Consider the following 16,042-nt stretch of genomic DNA (forward strand, 5'->3'; position numbering starts at 1 on the left):
CACCCAGAGGGACCCCCAGGGTGCTCCCCAAACACCCAGAGGGACCCCCAGGACCCCAGAGGTGCCCCCCAGACACCCAGAGGGACCCCCAGGGTGCTCCCCAAACACCCAGAGGGACCCCCAGGACCCCCGGGGTGCCCCCCAGACACCCAGAGGGACCCCCAGGGTGCTCCCCAAACACCCAGAGGGACCCCCAGGACCCCCGGGGTGCCCCCAGCCCCACCTCATGAACTGGCTGAAGGCCTTGTAGTTGGTGAGGGTGTGATAATCCTCCTCGGTGAAGACATGGTCCACGTCCTCCAGCCCCCAGGCCCCCAGCAGCTGCGCCGAGGATTTCTGCTCCACGGCCTGCTCGGGGACACGGGGTGACACCGGGGACACCGGGGGGACACCGGGTGACACCGGGGGACACGGGGGACACCGGGGTGGGGAGAAACCCCAGGAGCAGGGGCAGGGAGGAGGAGAAGGAGACACGTCACCTGTCAGGACCTCTGAAGGACCTCACGTGGCTGATGGGACCCCCACGAGGAGCAGAGGGGAGATAGGACACCCCCCATGGGCACCCAAGGGGTTTTGGGACCACCACAGAGACCCACACAGTGATGGGACACCCTGGGACCCCACAAAGTGACAGAACCCCTAAGAGGTGTCGGGACACCCATGAAAACCCCACAAAGTGAGAGAACCCCCACAGAACCCCACACAGGTGATGGGACCCCCATGAGGGCCCAACACAGGTCATGGGACCCCCAGGAGAACCCCACACAGTGACAGAACCCCCACAGAACCCCACACAGGTGATGGGACCCCCATGAGGGCCCAACACAGGTCATGGGACCCCCAGGAGAACCCCACACAGTGACAGAACCCCTTCAAAAGGTGCTGGGACCCCCATGAAAACCCCACAGAGTGAGAGAACGCCCACAGAACCCCACCCAGTGACAGAACCCCCACAGAACCCCACACAGGTGATGGGACCCCCATGAGGGCCCAACACAGGTCATGGGACCCACAGGAGAACCCCACACAGAGACAGAACCCCCACAGAACCCCACACAGGTGTTGGGACCCCCATAAGGGCCCCACTCAGGTCATGGGACCCCCAGGAGAACCCCACACAGTGACAGAACCCGCCACAGGTGTTGGGACCCCCATGAGAACCCCCCACAGGTGCTGGGATCCCCATGAGGACCCCACACAGTGACAGAACCCCCAAAAGGTGCTGGGACCCCCATGAAAACCCCACAGAGTGACAGGACCCCCAAGAGGTGTTGGGACCCCCATGAGGACCCCACACAGTGCCATAACCCCTCCACAAGTATCAGGACCCCCATGAGACCCCCACACAGGTGCTGGGACCCCCATGAGAACCCCACACAGTCATAGAACCCCTCAGGACCCCCATGAGGATCCCACACAGGTGCTGGGACCCCCAGGAGAACCCCACAAAGTGACAGAACCCCTCCACAAGTATCAGGACCCCCAGGAGAACCCCACACTGGTGCTGGGACCCCCATAAGAACCCCACACAGTGCCATAACCCCTCCAAAAATATCAGGACCCCCATGAGACCCCCTCCCCAGAACCCCCAGTTCCCCACACAGGGCAGGACCGGGGAATCCCCCAGTGCCCCCCACCCTGGGGTGCCCCCCAGGCCGTACCTTGACCTTCTGCCCCCCCTCATCATCGGCCTTTTTCCGCCTCTTGGTTTTCTTCTCCTTCTTCTCGCGGTGCTTCCGCCGCCGCTTCCGCGCCGCCCCGCCCGAGTCGCTGCCGCCGCTCTCCGACTTCTCCCGGTACTCCTCGCGGGGGTACTCGTCCCTCTCCGACTCCAGCTCATCCTCGCTCACCTGGGCACCCCAAAAACCACCCCAAAAACACCCCTAAACGGTCAGTGACCCTGAGAGCATCCCTTGGTCACCCTGAGACCCCTGAACCACTCCCGGTATTCCTCCCGGGGGTACTCGTCCCTCTCTGACTCCAGCTCATCCTCGCTCACCTGGGCACCCCAAAAACACCCCAAAATCACCCCAAAACTGTCCCTGGCACTGAGATCCCCCCTCAGTCACACCAGGACCCTGTCAGACACCCTCAGAACCCCATCAGAGATCCCAGAGACCCCCATCAGCCCCCCCGAACCATCACCTGTCCCCAGACCCTGTCACCCACCCCCAGACCCTGTCACCTGTCCTTGACCCCACCCATTGTCCCCAAACCCTGTCACCTGTCCCTGAGCCCACCCATTGTCCCCAGACCCTGTCACCCATCCCCAGACCCTGTCACCTGTCCTCGACCCCACCCATTGTCCCCAAACCTTGTCACCTGTCCCTGAGCCCACCCATTGTCCCCAGACCCTGTCACCTGTCCTTGACCCCACCCATTGTCCCCAAACCTTGTCACCTGTCCCTGAGCCCACCCATTGTCCCCAGACCCTGTCACCTGTCCTTGACCCCACCCATTGTCCCCAAACCCTGTCACCTGTCCCTGAGCCCACCCATTGTCCCCAGACCCTGTCACCTGTCCTTGACCCCACCCATTGTCCCCAAACCCTGTCACCTGTCTCTGAGCCCACCCATTGTCCCCAGACCCTGTCACCCATCCCCAGACCCTGTCACCTGTCCCTGAGCCCAGGAGCACCCACCAGTTTTTTCCGTTTCCGGGGTTTTCCGGGTTTGTTTTCCTTCTGTTTCCGGGGGCCCCTTTTCTTCTTCTTCACCCCCAGGGCCCCCTCGAGGCCCCGCAGCAGCTCCTCGTCACCATCTGTGGGGACACGGTGGCTTCAGCCGTGGGGACAGGGACAGGACGGGGACAGGACAGGGGACAGCAGTGTCACCGTGACACTGAGCAAGCACTGGTGACACCATGACAGTGACCAACTGATGGCAGAGGATTCCCCAACCCTCACATGGGGACAGCGGTGACACCGTGACACTGACCAAGCACTGGTGACACGGTGACAGCACTGATGTCACCGTGACAGTGACCAACTGATGGCAGAGCAATCCCCAGCTCTCAGGGGACAGCGGTGTCACCGTGACAGTGACCAAGCACTGGTGACACCGTGACAGTGACCAAATGATGGCAGAGCAATCCCCAGCTCTCAGGGGACAGCGGTGTCACCGTGACAGTGACCAAGCACTGGTGACACCGTGACAGTGACCAACTGATGGCAGTGCATTCCCCAACCCTGGTGTGGGGACAGCGGTGACACTGACCAAGCACTGGTGTCACCATGACAATGACCAAGCACTGGTGTCATCATGACAGTGACCAAATGATGGCAGAGCAATCCCCAGCTCTCAGGGGACAGCGGTGACACTGTGACAGTGACCAAACATCGGTGTCACCATGACAGTGACTGAACGATGGTGGAGCAATCCCCAGCTCTCACTCTGGGGACAGCAGTGTCACCGTGACAGTGACCAAGCACTGGTGACACCGTGACAGTGACCAACTGATGGCAGAGGATTCCCCAACCCTCACGTGGGGACAGCAGTGACACCGTGACACTGACCAAGCACTGGTGACACCGTGACAGCACTGATGTCACCATGACAGTGACCAACTGATGGCAGAGCAATCCCCAGCTCTCAGGGGACAGCAGTGTCACCGTGACAGTGACCAAACATCGGTGTCACCGTGACAAGGACCGAACGATGGCAGAGCAATCCCCAGCTCTCAGGGGAACAGCAGTGTCACTGTGACAGTGACCAAGCACTGGTGACACCGTGACAGTGACCAACTGATGGCAGAGCAATCCCCAGCTCTCAGGGGACAGCGGTGTCACCGTGACACTGACCAAGCACTGGTGACACCGTGACAGTGACCAAACGATGGCAGAGCAATCCCCAGCTCTCAGGGGACAGCGGTGTCACCAGCCGCCAGCAGAGGATTCCCCAACCCCTCACACGGGGACACCGGTGGTGTCACGGTGACGGTGACCAAGCACCAGCAGAGGATTCCCCAACCCCTCACACGGGGACACCGGTGTCACGGTGACCAAGCGCCAGCAGAGGATTCCCCAACCCCTCACACAGGGACACCGGTGTCACGGTGACCAAGCGCCAGCAGAGGATTCCCCAACCCCTCACACGGGGACACCAGTGGTGTCACGGTGACCAAGCGCCAGCAGAGGATTCCCCAACCCCTCACACGGGGACACCGGTGTCACGGTGACGGTGACCAAGCGCCAGCAGAGGATTTCCCAAGCCCTTGGCCGAGGGCCACCGGCATCCCCGTGTGACAGGGGCCACCGCGCATTCCCGCCGCCCGCTGTCCCCGGGGCGGTGACACCGCATCCGTGTCACGGCCCCGGCTGTCCCCGCCGCTCTGGCAGCCGCCCGGGGTGACGCCGGCGACGGAGAGGTGTCACACAGAGAGGTGTCACACGGAGAGGTGTCACACGGAGAGGCGTCACATCTGCCAGCCGCTGGCGCGTCCCCCGCGCTGTCACCCGTAAATCACCGCCGGGGTGTCCCCAGGGGGACACACGCGCACGGGGGGGGGGGTGACAGCGGGTGCCAAGGTTGGCGAGGGGACAGGAAGCAACACCCGGCGCCGCCGGGGTCACATTCCAGCCTAATCCCTTGGCACGGCCGCCTGCCAGCCCCGGGCGGCCGGGCCGGGCGCCGGGACCACCCGTGGGGCCGAGAGCCCCAAAATCTCCCTTTTTCCGCCCGTTTTTTCCCATGGCGGCGGCGCCGAGGCCCAGCCCGCCCTGTTCCCCCCCTACACACACCCCACGCCGCTTCTCGCTTTCCAAATTCCCCTTTCCGCGGGTTTTTCGCCCCAAACCGTCACCTGGGGGTGTTGCCGGGGACACGCGGCCGCTGGCGGGGATGGGGCCGAGCCCCTGCGGGCCCGATCCTGCCATTTTTGGGGTGTTTTCCCCCCTTTTTCACCCCCCAAATCCAACCCCCCCCCGGCCCCATCGGACATGCGCGGGGAGCCGGGGCGCGTTGGCAAAGCATCAACCAGAATTTTCCACACACGTGACGCTCCCACTCCCCGCACCTCGAGAAAAAGGGGAAAAAAACGGAAAAAACACCCAAAAAACCCCACCCGGGGAAGGGGGGCCCCGCGATCCTAAAGCGAAACCCCCTCCTGAGTGGATGAGGGGAGAGAGAAATGAGGGGAAAATGGTGGAAATTGCAAATGAAACGGTGAAAGGAAGGGGGGGGATAGGTGGAAAAATGGAAAAAATGTAGCAAAAACCACAATAAAAAAAAAAATAAAAAAAAGAAAAAAAAAAAAGGGGGAGTGATTCCGGCAAAGGGGAGGAAGGAGTTGGAACAAAGAAAGAGGGAGGGGAGCTCCAAAATGGGGGGAAAAGGGAAAAACTGGGGGAAGAGGCACAGCGGGGAGTGAGGCACCGCTTCCCCCACGCTGCAGAAATCCCCGATTTTGGGGTTTTTTTGGGGTGTTTCCCCCCAGTTTTCCTGCTGCTCCTGGCGCTGGAGCAGCCGGCCAGGCCTTTGCTCAGGAACTTGGTGCCAAGTGTGGAAAATCTCAAGTTTAGGTTTGATTTTTGGGTTGTTTTTTTTTAAGGGAAAATTCGGTTTGGGTGCTCCCCCCCCGCAGCCCGGCTGCGGAGCTGCCGCGGCCTCGCCATTGTTCTCTGCTGGGATGGGCTGAAAACGGCAAAAATCGGGAAAAAAGGATAAAAAAAAACCCCAAACCAACAAGTTTCAGCTGTGGAGGAGGGGGAGGAGTTGGCTTCCCGCTGGGAAAATGGGGAAAAAGTGTTATTTCACCTCAAATCCAGGGAGAGAGGCCAGGCTGCTGCTGATCCGGGGGGGGAAAGGTTAAAAATGGGCAAAACTTCTGCTCGAGGGGGAGAAAGGTTAATAAAAATAGGGATTTTGGGGGTTAGGGGGAGGAAAAAGTGATAAAAAAATGGGGTACGGATGTTCTGAGAGGGAAACGGATAAAAAAATGGGGATTGGGGGTTTTGGGAGAGGCAAAAGGGTAAAAATGTGGATTTGGGGTGGTTGGGGTGGGGGCAAAGTTTTAAAAAGTGAATTTAGGGCTGGTTTGGGGGTGCCTGTGTGTCCCACATGGGATATCTGAGGAAAAATAATTCAGGAATTGGCCAAAAAGTGCAGAAAAAGCCAAAGGAAAGGGTCAGGGGAGCAGCAGAAGGTGATTTGCCCATTTCTGAGGGGTCTGGGGGGGGGAAAAGGAGATAAAAATCAAATTTATTCATTCCTGAGCTTTTCTGCAAAAGAGGGAGCTCTAAAATCAGTGTGTGCCGATTTCTGAGCGTTTTGGAGGGGGTTAAAATCCAAACTTACCCCATTTTGAGCATTTTTGTGAGCTCTGTCATCCAGATGTACCAATTCTCAACACTGTGGGGGAAAACTCCCAAATTTACTCATTTTTGAACAATTCTGGGGAAAAGTAGGAGATTGAATTCCAAAATTATCCATTTCTAAGCTTTTCCAGAAACACAAATTGTTCTCAAAGCTGAATTTACTCATTCTTGGGAGCTCCAAAATCCACATTGACCCATTTCTCAGCATTTGGGGGCAAAAAAAAAAGGAGTCTGAAATACAAATTTACCAATTTCTGGGCACTTCAGGGCCAAGGAAAAGGTTCCAAACCCCAGATTTAACCCATTTCTAAGTATTTCTAGGGGGAAAGGGGGAAGTAACCCCCAAATGTACTAATTTCTAACCTTTTGGGGGAAAATAAAGCTTCTAAAATCTGAATTTATCCACTTCTGAGGCTTTTCAAAGCGAGTGGCTTCACTTTAAAGCTGATTTTTTTAACCAAACTGACCCCTCTGGGCTTTGAGATGCATTTTCCCCTCACCAGTTTGAGGCCAATTAAAAAAAAAAAATCAAATTTAACTTGGAAGGGGAAAAAGCCTTCATTAATTTCAGACAAAAATGGGCAATTTTAGTGTCCCACCTGATGGAAAACCACCAGTAAAGGCGTTTGGACCCCCACACTGGGAATGAGGGTGTGAAAAATGGGAATTTTGGTGCTGAATGCTCTTTTTTCCCCATTTACGACCCGCAGGAGGAGTTGTCCGGGGAAGGGATGAAGGCACCAAACCCCCCCCGGGGCTGGATTTTGGGGTGAAGGCTCAGCTGAGTCGCCGACACCGAGAGGTGCTGGTTGGTAAATAAAAGAAATCCTGATAAAATTCGATAAAATGCAATAAAACAATAAAATCCCATGGCAGAGGCTCCCAGCACAGGTCCTGGATGGGACAGAGGTGACACCTGCAGCCATGGGCACCCAAACACCTCAAAACGGGGTGAAATAACCCAATCAGGGTCCTGGAAGGGGAGAAACAGCCCCCAAACACCTCAAAACAGGGTGAAATAACCCAATCAGGGTCCTGGAAGGGGAGAAACAGCCCCCAAACACCTCAAAACAGGGTGATTCAGGTCCTGGAAGGGGAAAAACAACCTCCAAACACCTCAATATAGGATAACACAACCCATTCAGGTCTTGGAAGGGGAGAATCAGCAACCAAACACCTCAATATGGGGTGCAACAGCCGACCTGGGTCCTGTCAGGTACCTACAGCCCCCAACACTCCGCAAAACAGCCACTCTGGGTCCTGGCAGATGCACAGCAACACCCCTCACCCCACACGATGGGGTCAGCTCCCACTTTGGGTCCTGGCAGGGGACATCCAGCCCCTGTCACCCCACATGACAGGTCAGAGCCCACTTTGGGTCCTGGCAGGGGACATCCAGCCCCTGTCACCTCACATGACAGGTCAGAGCCCACTTTGGGTCCTGGCAGGGGACATCCAACCCCTGTCACCCCACACGATGGGCTCAGCTCCCACTTTGGGTCCTGCCAGGGCACCACCAGCCCCCATCACCCCACACGATGGGGTCAGCGCCCAGTTTGGGTCCTGGCAGGGGACATCCAACCCCTGTCACCCCACATGACGGGTCAGAGCCCACTTTGGGTCCTGGCAGGACACCACCAGCCCCCATCACCGCACACAATGGGTCAGCACCACTTTGGGTCCTGGCAGGGCACTGCCAGCCCCATCACCCCACACGATGGGGTCAGAGCCCACTTTGGGTCCTGGCAGGGGACATCCAGCCCCTGTCACCCCACATGACGGGGTCAGTGCCCACTTTGGGTCCTGGCAGGGCACCACCAGCCCCCATCACCCCACATGATGGGGTCAGAGCCCAGTTTGGGTCCTGGCAGGGCACCACCAGCCCCTGTCACCCCACATGATGGGGTCAGAGCCACTTTGGGTCCTGGCAGGGCACTGCCAGCCCCTGTCACCCCACACGATGGGGTCAGAGCCACTTTGGGTCCTGGCAGGGCACCACCAGCCCCCATCACCCCACATGATGGGGTCAGAGCCCAGTTTGGGTCCTGGCAGGGCACCACCAGCCCCTGTCACCCCACATGATGGGGTCAGAGCCACTTTGGGTCCTGGCAGGACACCACCAGCCCCGTCACCCCACACGATGGGGTCAGAGCCCAGTTTGGGTCCTGGCAGGGCACTGCCAGCCCCCATCACCCCACATGATGGGTCAGCACCCACTTTGGGTCCTGGCAGGGCACCACCAGCCCCCATCACCCCACATGACGGGTCAGTGCCCACTTTGGGTCCTGGCAGGGGACATCCAGCCCCCGTCACCCCACACGATGGGGTCAGAGCCACTTTGGGTCCTGTCAGGGGACATCCAACCCCTGTCACCCCACACGATGGGCTCAGCTCCCACTTTGGGTCCTGGCAGGGCACCACCAGCCCCCGCCACCACCGTGTCCCCTCAGGGCCGGTGTGCGGCCAGAGATGTCCCCACACACGGGTGGCCGCACGGTGACACCCGCGGTGACACTCGCGGTTGTTTACAAACACCTCCCTCCCCTCGCAGCCCACCCCCGGTACCGCCGGGAAGCGCCGAGGGGAAAATGGAGCTCAAGAGGTCCCGGTATCGGGGGGAAGCGCTGAGGGGAAAATGGAGCTCAAGGAGGTCTGGGTACCGGCGGGAAGCACTGAGGGGAAATTGAGGCTCAGGAGGGTCCCGGTACCGGCGGGAAGCGCTGAGGGGAGATTTGGGCTCAAAGGGCTCAGGGTGTCCCGGTACCGGCGGGAAGCGCCGAGGGGAAAATGGAGCTCAAAGGGCTCAGGGGGTCCCGGTACCGGCGGGAAGCGCTGAGGGGACAGTGGGGCTCGGGGAGCCTCGGCAGCTGTGGCGGCCCCGGGAATCTCTGAGGGAGTGGGGGCAGACCGGGGGTCTCGGGGGTCCCGGTACCGGCGGGAAGCTCCGGGAGGAGCTGAGGGGACAGCGGGGCTCGGTGGCTGCGGGAGGATCTGAGGGGACGGGTGAGGACCGGGGGGGCTCGGTACCTGCGGGAGGATCTGAGGGGACGGGTGAGGACCGGGGGGGCTCGGTGGCTGCGGGCGCCTCCGGGAAGCGCTGAGGGAGCGGGAAGGGGGAGCTCGGGGGGCGGCCCCGGGAAGCGCCGGGCTCGAGTGGCGGCGAGCTCGGGGGGACGCTTGGGGGGTCCCGGTACCCCCGGGAAGCGCCGGGCTCGAGTGGCGGCGAGCTCGGGGGTTCCGGTACCCCCGGGAAGCGCTGAGGGGCTCGGGGCTCCCGGTAACTGCGGGAATCTCTGAGGGGTTCGGGGTGGTCACTCGGGGAATCTCTGAGGGGTTCGGGGTGGTCACTCGGGGAAGGTCTGAGGGGTTCGGGGTGGTCACTCGGGGAAGGTCTGAGAGGTTCGGGGTGGTCACTCGGGGGGTCCCGGCGGTACCTCGGGGAAGCTCTGAGGGGCTCGGGGTGGTCACTCCGAGGGGCTCGGGGTGGTCACTCTGAGGGGCTCGGGGCGGTCACTCCGCTAAGCTCTGAGGGGCTCGGGGCGGTCACTCTGAGGGGCTCGGGGTGGTCACTCTGAGGGGCTCGGGGTGGTCACTCCGCTAAGCTCTGAGGGGCTCGGGGTGGTCACTCGGGGGGCTCGGGGCGGTCACTCGGGGAATCTCCGAGGGGCTCGGGATGGTCACTCGGAGAGCTCGGGGCGGTCCCTCGGGGGGCTCGGGGTGGTCACTCTGGGGGTCCCGGCGGTCACTCGGGGAATCTCCGAGGGGCTCGGGGCGGTCACTCGGGGGTCCCGGCGGTACCTGCGGGCGCCTCCGGCGGTCCGGGCGCGGCGGGCGCGGGGGGCGGCGGCGGCGGCGGCGGGAGCGGGGCCGGGGCCGGCCCGGCGAAGATGTCGGGGGGCCCTCGGTGCCCGGCCAAGAGCGCGGCGGCAGCGGCGGCGGCGGCGGCGGCGTCTTCCTCCTCCTCTTCCTCGTCGTCCTCCTCGTCGTCGTCCTCCTCGTCCCCCTCGGACACCGCCATCTCCTCCTCCTCCTCCTCGTCCTCCCTCAGCGGGGACGCCATGGCCGGCTGAGGGGCGGGGGGCCGGGGGGACCCTCGGCGTGCGCCGCTCCCACCGCCCCAAACCGCCCCCGCCGCCGAGGCCGGGGGGGCTCGGTGTGAGGGGAAAGTGGGGAGGGGGCGGGACGGGGCGACCCCCCCCGGGCCGGGCCCGGCGGGGCCGCGCGGGGGGCGCGGGGGGGGCGGCGGCGATGGGTTGAAAAACGCCCGGATCGGTTAAAATCGCCTCAGGGCGCGGGAGGCGCCGGGCGGCGGGACGGCGCCGGCAGCGAAAATGGCCGCCCCGGGTGTAATTTTAAAATAAACCCCCCCCCCCCTTTCAACACACACACACACAAAAAAAAAAAAAAAAAAAGAAGAGAAAAAAATATATATAATAATAAAAAACACACCCCGGTAAAGGGGGGGGAAAGGCGTAAAAAAATATGGAGGAGGGAGGGGTTAAAAATGAGGGAAATGGGGGGGTGGTGCCCCCCCCCTCTTCTTGAGGGAAAAAAAAAGCGCAAAATGGCCGAATGAGGGTTTTTTTTTAAAGTTGCCCCACACGCACCTTAAGGGAGGAAAGAGGGTGAAAAAGAGGGGGGAAAAGCCTCAAAAACGCACAAAAAAGCGATAAAACCCAACCCGCGAAAGGGGGAGGGGAATTAAGGAAGGGGAAAAAAAATTGAAATTAATATTTTAGGGGAAAAAAAAAAAAAAGGAGGAAAGGGAAGCGTTCAGGGAAAAGAATGAAGGAAATAAAGGGGAGAATTGAAAAGGAGTTAAATTGGAGGGGAAAGGGAGGGTGAAATGACAAAATGAGGTGGAAAAATGGAAAGGGGCAGGAAGGAGAGGCAAAAAGGGGTAAAAATCGGCATTAAAATTTAAAATGGGGAAGGAATGGGAAGAAAAGGGACAATCGAGCTTAAAATTGATATGGCAAAAGAGGAGAGTCAAAAATAAACATTAATATTTAAAAAGGGAAGGGAATGGAAAAAAGGTTAAAAATAAACAAAAACCAGAAAGGGCTGAAAAGGGTAAAAATAAACATCAAAAAAAAAAAAAAGCGCCAAAAAACCTTAAAAATCAACCGCGCGACGTAAAAAAAAAAAAAAAAATTAAAAAATTAGAAACAAAAGCCACGAAAAATCCTTAAAAATACAAAAAAAAAAAAAAATCAAAAAGCACGAAACCCCTGAAAAATAATAAATCCCAAAGCTCCCCCCACCCCACCCCCCCCCAGCCTTCGCCGTTACTGCCCGAGCAGGCGAATAATCCTCATCCTGCTCATTTTAGGGTATTTTTGGTCGCTTTTGGGGCCTCATTAATGATATTATTTTGCTTTTCCCCCTCCCGAAGATCCCGGCTCGGCGAGGGACAAATATTTGTGTGGCCCCAGCCGGGGGGGACCCGAAGCCGGAGATTTTTCTGCATAAAACAAAGATGGCTGCGGTAAATTATTTCTTTTTTTTTTTTTCTGCTTTTTTTTTTTTCTTCTCTTTCTCCTTATTCTTCCCCCCCCCCCCCCCTCACTCCCATAAAAATATTTCGGGGGGGGATTAATCAGTACTCATGCTCAGTGTGACATCAGCATAAATTGTTAAAGGTTAACTAGTTCCATACTCGTCACGCTTCCCTTTTCATTTTTTAAAGGATTTTTACCCTTCCCCCCCCCTTTTTTTTTTTGCCCATTCCTCCCCCCTCCCTCGGTGATTTTAAACACGCACTAAAAAAAAAAAAATTAAAAAGCAAATTTTTTTTTATTTTTTTTGTTCTTTCTCCCTCCCTCCTCGACTTTGAAATACTTGGGAAGGGAGTGGTTTGGTGGGTTGGGTTTTGGGGTTGTTGGGGTTTTTTTTTCTTTTGGGTGTTTTTTTTTTTTTTTTCTTTTTTTGGAGTTTCTTTAAGGCTGCAACGGAGGAAGAACAAAAAAAAAGGGGGGGTTATAAGGTTTAAAAAAAAAAAGGTTGAGGAAGGGGTTGGAAAGATAGAGGTGGGATTAAAAAAGGTTGGGAAAGGGGGAAAAGATTGAAAAGGAATAAAAAAGATTGAAAAGGGGGAAAATGGAAAAGGAAAAAGATTAAAAAGGGGAAAAATTGAAAAGGGAAAAAACTGAGAAAGGGAAAAAGGATTGAAAAGGGGGAAAAGATTGGAAAAGGAAAAAAGCTTGGAAAGGGAAAATAATGAAAGGAATAAAAAATATTGGGAAAGGGAAAAGGATTTTAAAAGATGCAAAAAGAAAAATGTTGAGAAAGGGACAAATGGTTAGAAAAGAGAAAAGGTTGAAAGAAAAAATATTTTTTAAAACATTGCAAAAGGGAAGAAGATTGGAAAAGGACGGGAAAGGGAAGAAATTATAAAGGGAAAAATTGAAAAAGGAAGAAAATACTCAAAAAGGGTGGAAGCAGAAAAATATTTAAAAGGATGAAAGTTTTAAAATGTTGAAATTGAGAAAAATATTCAAAAAGGAACAAAAGTCACTAGAAGTATTGAAAAATGGAGAAATAATAAAATGAAAAACATTTAAGAACAAAAAAGGATGGAAAGGGAAAAGCTATTTAAAAAGGAAAAAAGTTTGGAAAAGGGGAAGAATAAAAGAGAAAAAGAATGAAAAGACAGAGAAAATGAAAGAAAATTTAAAATGTAAAAAACTGAAAAAGATTTAAAAATTGAAAAAGGAAAAGAAGGATTAAAAAAGGGGGGAAATACTGAAAGAAAGGGAAAAGTATTAAAGGGGGGAGATAAAAAATGGGAAAAAGATTCAAAAGAGGGACAAATACTAAACACAGAAAAATACTTTAGAAAGGGGAAAAGTATTTTAAAAGTGGGCAAAAATCAAAAAAGAAAAGATTTGGAAAGAGTTAAAGTGATGGGGAAAGATTCCAAAAAGAGAAGAAAGTGTTAAAAAAAAAAGGGGGGAAAAGGGGGAAATTAGGAAAAGGGGAGGGAAAAAAAGGTGGAAAGAGAACAAATATTGAAAAAAGGGGGAGAAATTGAAAAAGGAGAAAGAAAATATTAAAAAGGGGAGAAAAAAGGGTTTAAAGTTCCCCCAAATCCAGGCCAAATCCTCCCCCCAAAAAAACCCAGAGGTGAAATGGAGGAGTTTGTCCTCAGTGATGGTTTTTAGGGGTGAAGTTGCCCAAAATGCTCCAAAATCACCCCAAACCCCCCAGGCTGTGCCTGCCCCTACCCCACCTCTGGAGTTTGCTGCCTTTTTTTTCCTTCCCCTTCCTTTCTGGGGCCTTTTTACCCCAAAAATGATGGGAAATGGGGTAAAAACCACTCCAAGTTTGGGGGTTTTACCCTATTTGGGTTTTTAACCCAAAAGCTGTTCCTGGTTGTTGTCACTCAGAACAAGGAACACCCAAATCCCCCAAAATCCACCCAAAACCTCGTGTGACACCCCCAGAACCCCCAAATCCCCCCAAAACATCGTGTGGTACCACAAGAACCCCAAATCCCCCCAAAAGAACCCCAAATTCTCACAAATTTTCCCCAAATTTTCCCCAAAATCTCGTGTGACACCCCCAGAACCCTCAAATCCCCCCAAATTCCACCCAAAATCTCGTGTGACACCCCCAGAACCCCCAAATCCCCCCAAATTCCACCCAAAACCTTTTGTGACACCACAAGAACTCCAAATCCTCACAAATTCTCCCCCAAAACCTCGTGTGACACCCCCAGGACCCCCAAATTCCACCCAAAATCTCTTGTGACACCACAAGAACCCCAAATTTTCACAAATCCCCCCAAATTCTCCCCAAAAACCTCATGTGACACCCCAAGAAGCCCCAAATCCCCCCAAAATCTCCCCAAAACTTCATGTGGCACCACAAGAATCCCAAATTTTCACAAATTCCCCCCCCAAAATCCCGTGTTACACCCCCAGAACCCCAAAATCCCCCCAAATTCCACCCAAAACCTCGTGTGACACCACAAGAACCCCAAATTTTTACAAATTCCCCCAAAATTCTCCCCCAAAAGCCCTGTGTGACACCACGAGGGCCCCAAATCCCCCCAAATTCTCCACCCAAACCCTCGTGTGACACCACAAGAACCCCAAATTCTCACAAATCCCCCCAAATTCTCCACCCAAAACCCCGTGTTACACCCCCAGAACCCCAAAATCCCCCCAAATTCCACCCAAACCCTTGTGCAGCACCACAAGAACCCCAAATTTTCACAAATCCCCCCAAATTCTCCCCAACCCTCGTGTGCCACCCCCAGGACCCCACACCGCAGAGGTGACGCCGTTTTTGGGGCCGGTTGTGCCTTTTGTCACCCCGAGCCCTCCCCGGGGCCGATTTTGGGGCGTTTTGGCCCTTTTTGCCCCTTTTGCCTCTGTTCGGTGGCTCTGCTGCTCCTGGCAGCCCGGAGGTGTCACCGGTGTCACTGTCACACCCCAGGGGGGTGGCACCAGGTCGGGTGGTGACAGCGTCACCCCCTGCCACCGCCGCCGGTGTCCTGGTGGGGACGGTGACAGCGGTGACAGCGAACGGTGACAACAAACGGTGACAACGAACGGTGACAACGGCGCTGTGGGGACATCGGGGACATGTGGGGACAGGGACAGGGATGGGACAGGGACAGACACAATGTGGGACATGGGACAGGGACAGCTGGACATGGACAGGTGACACAGACACATGGACAGGTGGCACGGACACACAGGTGGCACAGACACATGGACAGGTGACAGGAACACACGGACAGGTGACACAGACAAGTGACAGGGACAGACACACGGACAGGTGACACGGACACACCGACACACAGACAGGTGACACAGACACACGGACACAGGGACAGATGACAGGGACACACAGACAGGTGACACAGACACACGGACAGGTGACACGGACACACAGGTGGCACAGACACATGGACAGGTGACACGGACACACAGACAGGTGACACGGACACACGGACAGGTGACACAGACAAGTGACAGGGACAGACACATGGACAGGTGACACGGACACACAGACAGGTGACAGGGATACACAGACAGGTGACAGGGACACACGGACACACAGACAGGTGGCGCAGACACACGGACACAGGGACAGATGACAGGGACACACAGACAGGTGGCACAGACACACGGACAGGTGACACGGACACACAGATAGGTGACAGGGACACACGGACAGGTGACATGGACACACGGACAGGTGACACAGACAGACAGGTGACAGGGACAGACACACGGACAGGTGACATGGACAGACACACAGACAGGTGACATGGACACACAGGTGACACAGACACAGACAGGTGACACGGACACACGGACAGGTGACACTGACAGACAGACACACAGACAGGTGACATGGACACATGGACAGGTGACATGGACACACGGACAGGTGACACAGACACAGGTGACACGGACACACGAACAGGTGACAGGGACACACGGACAAGTGACAGGGACACACAGACAGGTGACAGGGACACACAGACAGGTGACACTGACAGACACACAGACAGGTGACATGGACACACAGGTGACACGGACACACGGACAGGTGACAGGGACACACGGACAGGTGACGGGGACACACGGACAGGTGACAGGGACAGCTGGTGCCCCCCCATTGTCCCTGAGCGTGTTCCCTCCCCAGGCTCGGACAAAATCCGATTAATTCGGGGCTCCGAAAAGTCACAATTGGCCCCAAAATGGGGGGGGG

At 56.0% G+C, this 16,042-nt stretch overlaps 1 protein-coding gene across 1 annotated transcript in view; it reads right to left on the reverse strand.

The window, feature by feature from the left end:
- CHD3 (chromodomain helicase DNA binding protein 3) overlaps window positions 1–10,475 on the reverse strand; it is a 58,068-nt gene extending 47,593 nt beyond the window's left edge. Inside the window, exons 1-4 of the mRNA XM_077789512.1 lie at window positions 10,112–10,475; window positions 2,642–2,760; window positions 1,662–1,850; window positions 224–348 (exon numbers count right to left, since the gene is read on the reverse strand). Coding sequence (XP_077645638.1) covers window positions 224–348; window positions 1,662–1,850; window positions 2,642–2,760; window positions 10,112–10,373 — 695 coding nt within the window. The 5' untranslated portion in view covers window positions 10,374–10,475. The remainder of the gene's footprint in view (window positions 1–223; window positions 349–1,661; window positions 1,851–2,641; window positions 2,761–10,111) is intronic.
- Between the last annotated feature and the right edge of the window lie 5,567 nt (window positions 10,476–16,042).

This window comes from Lonchura striata, chromosome 34 (assembly GCF_046129695.1).
Source record: "Lonchura striata isolate bLonStr1 chromosome 34, bLonStr1.mat, whole genome shotgun sequence".
Taxonomy (NCBI): Eukaryota; Metazoa; Chordata; class Aves; order Passeriformes; family Estrildidae; genus Lonchura; species Lonchura striata.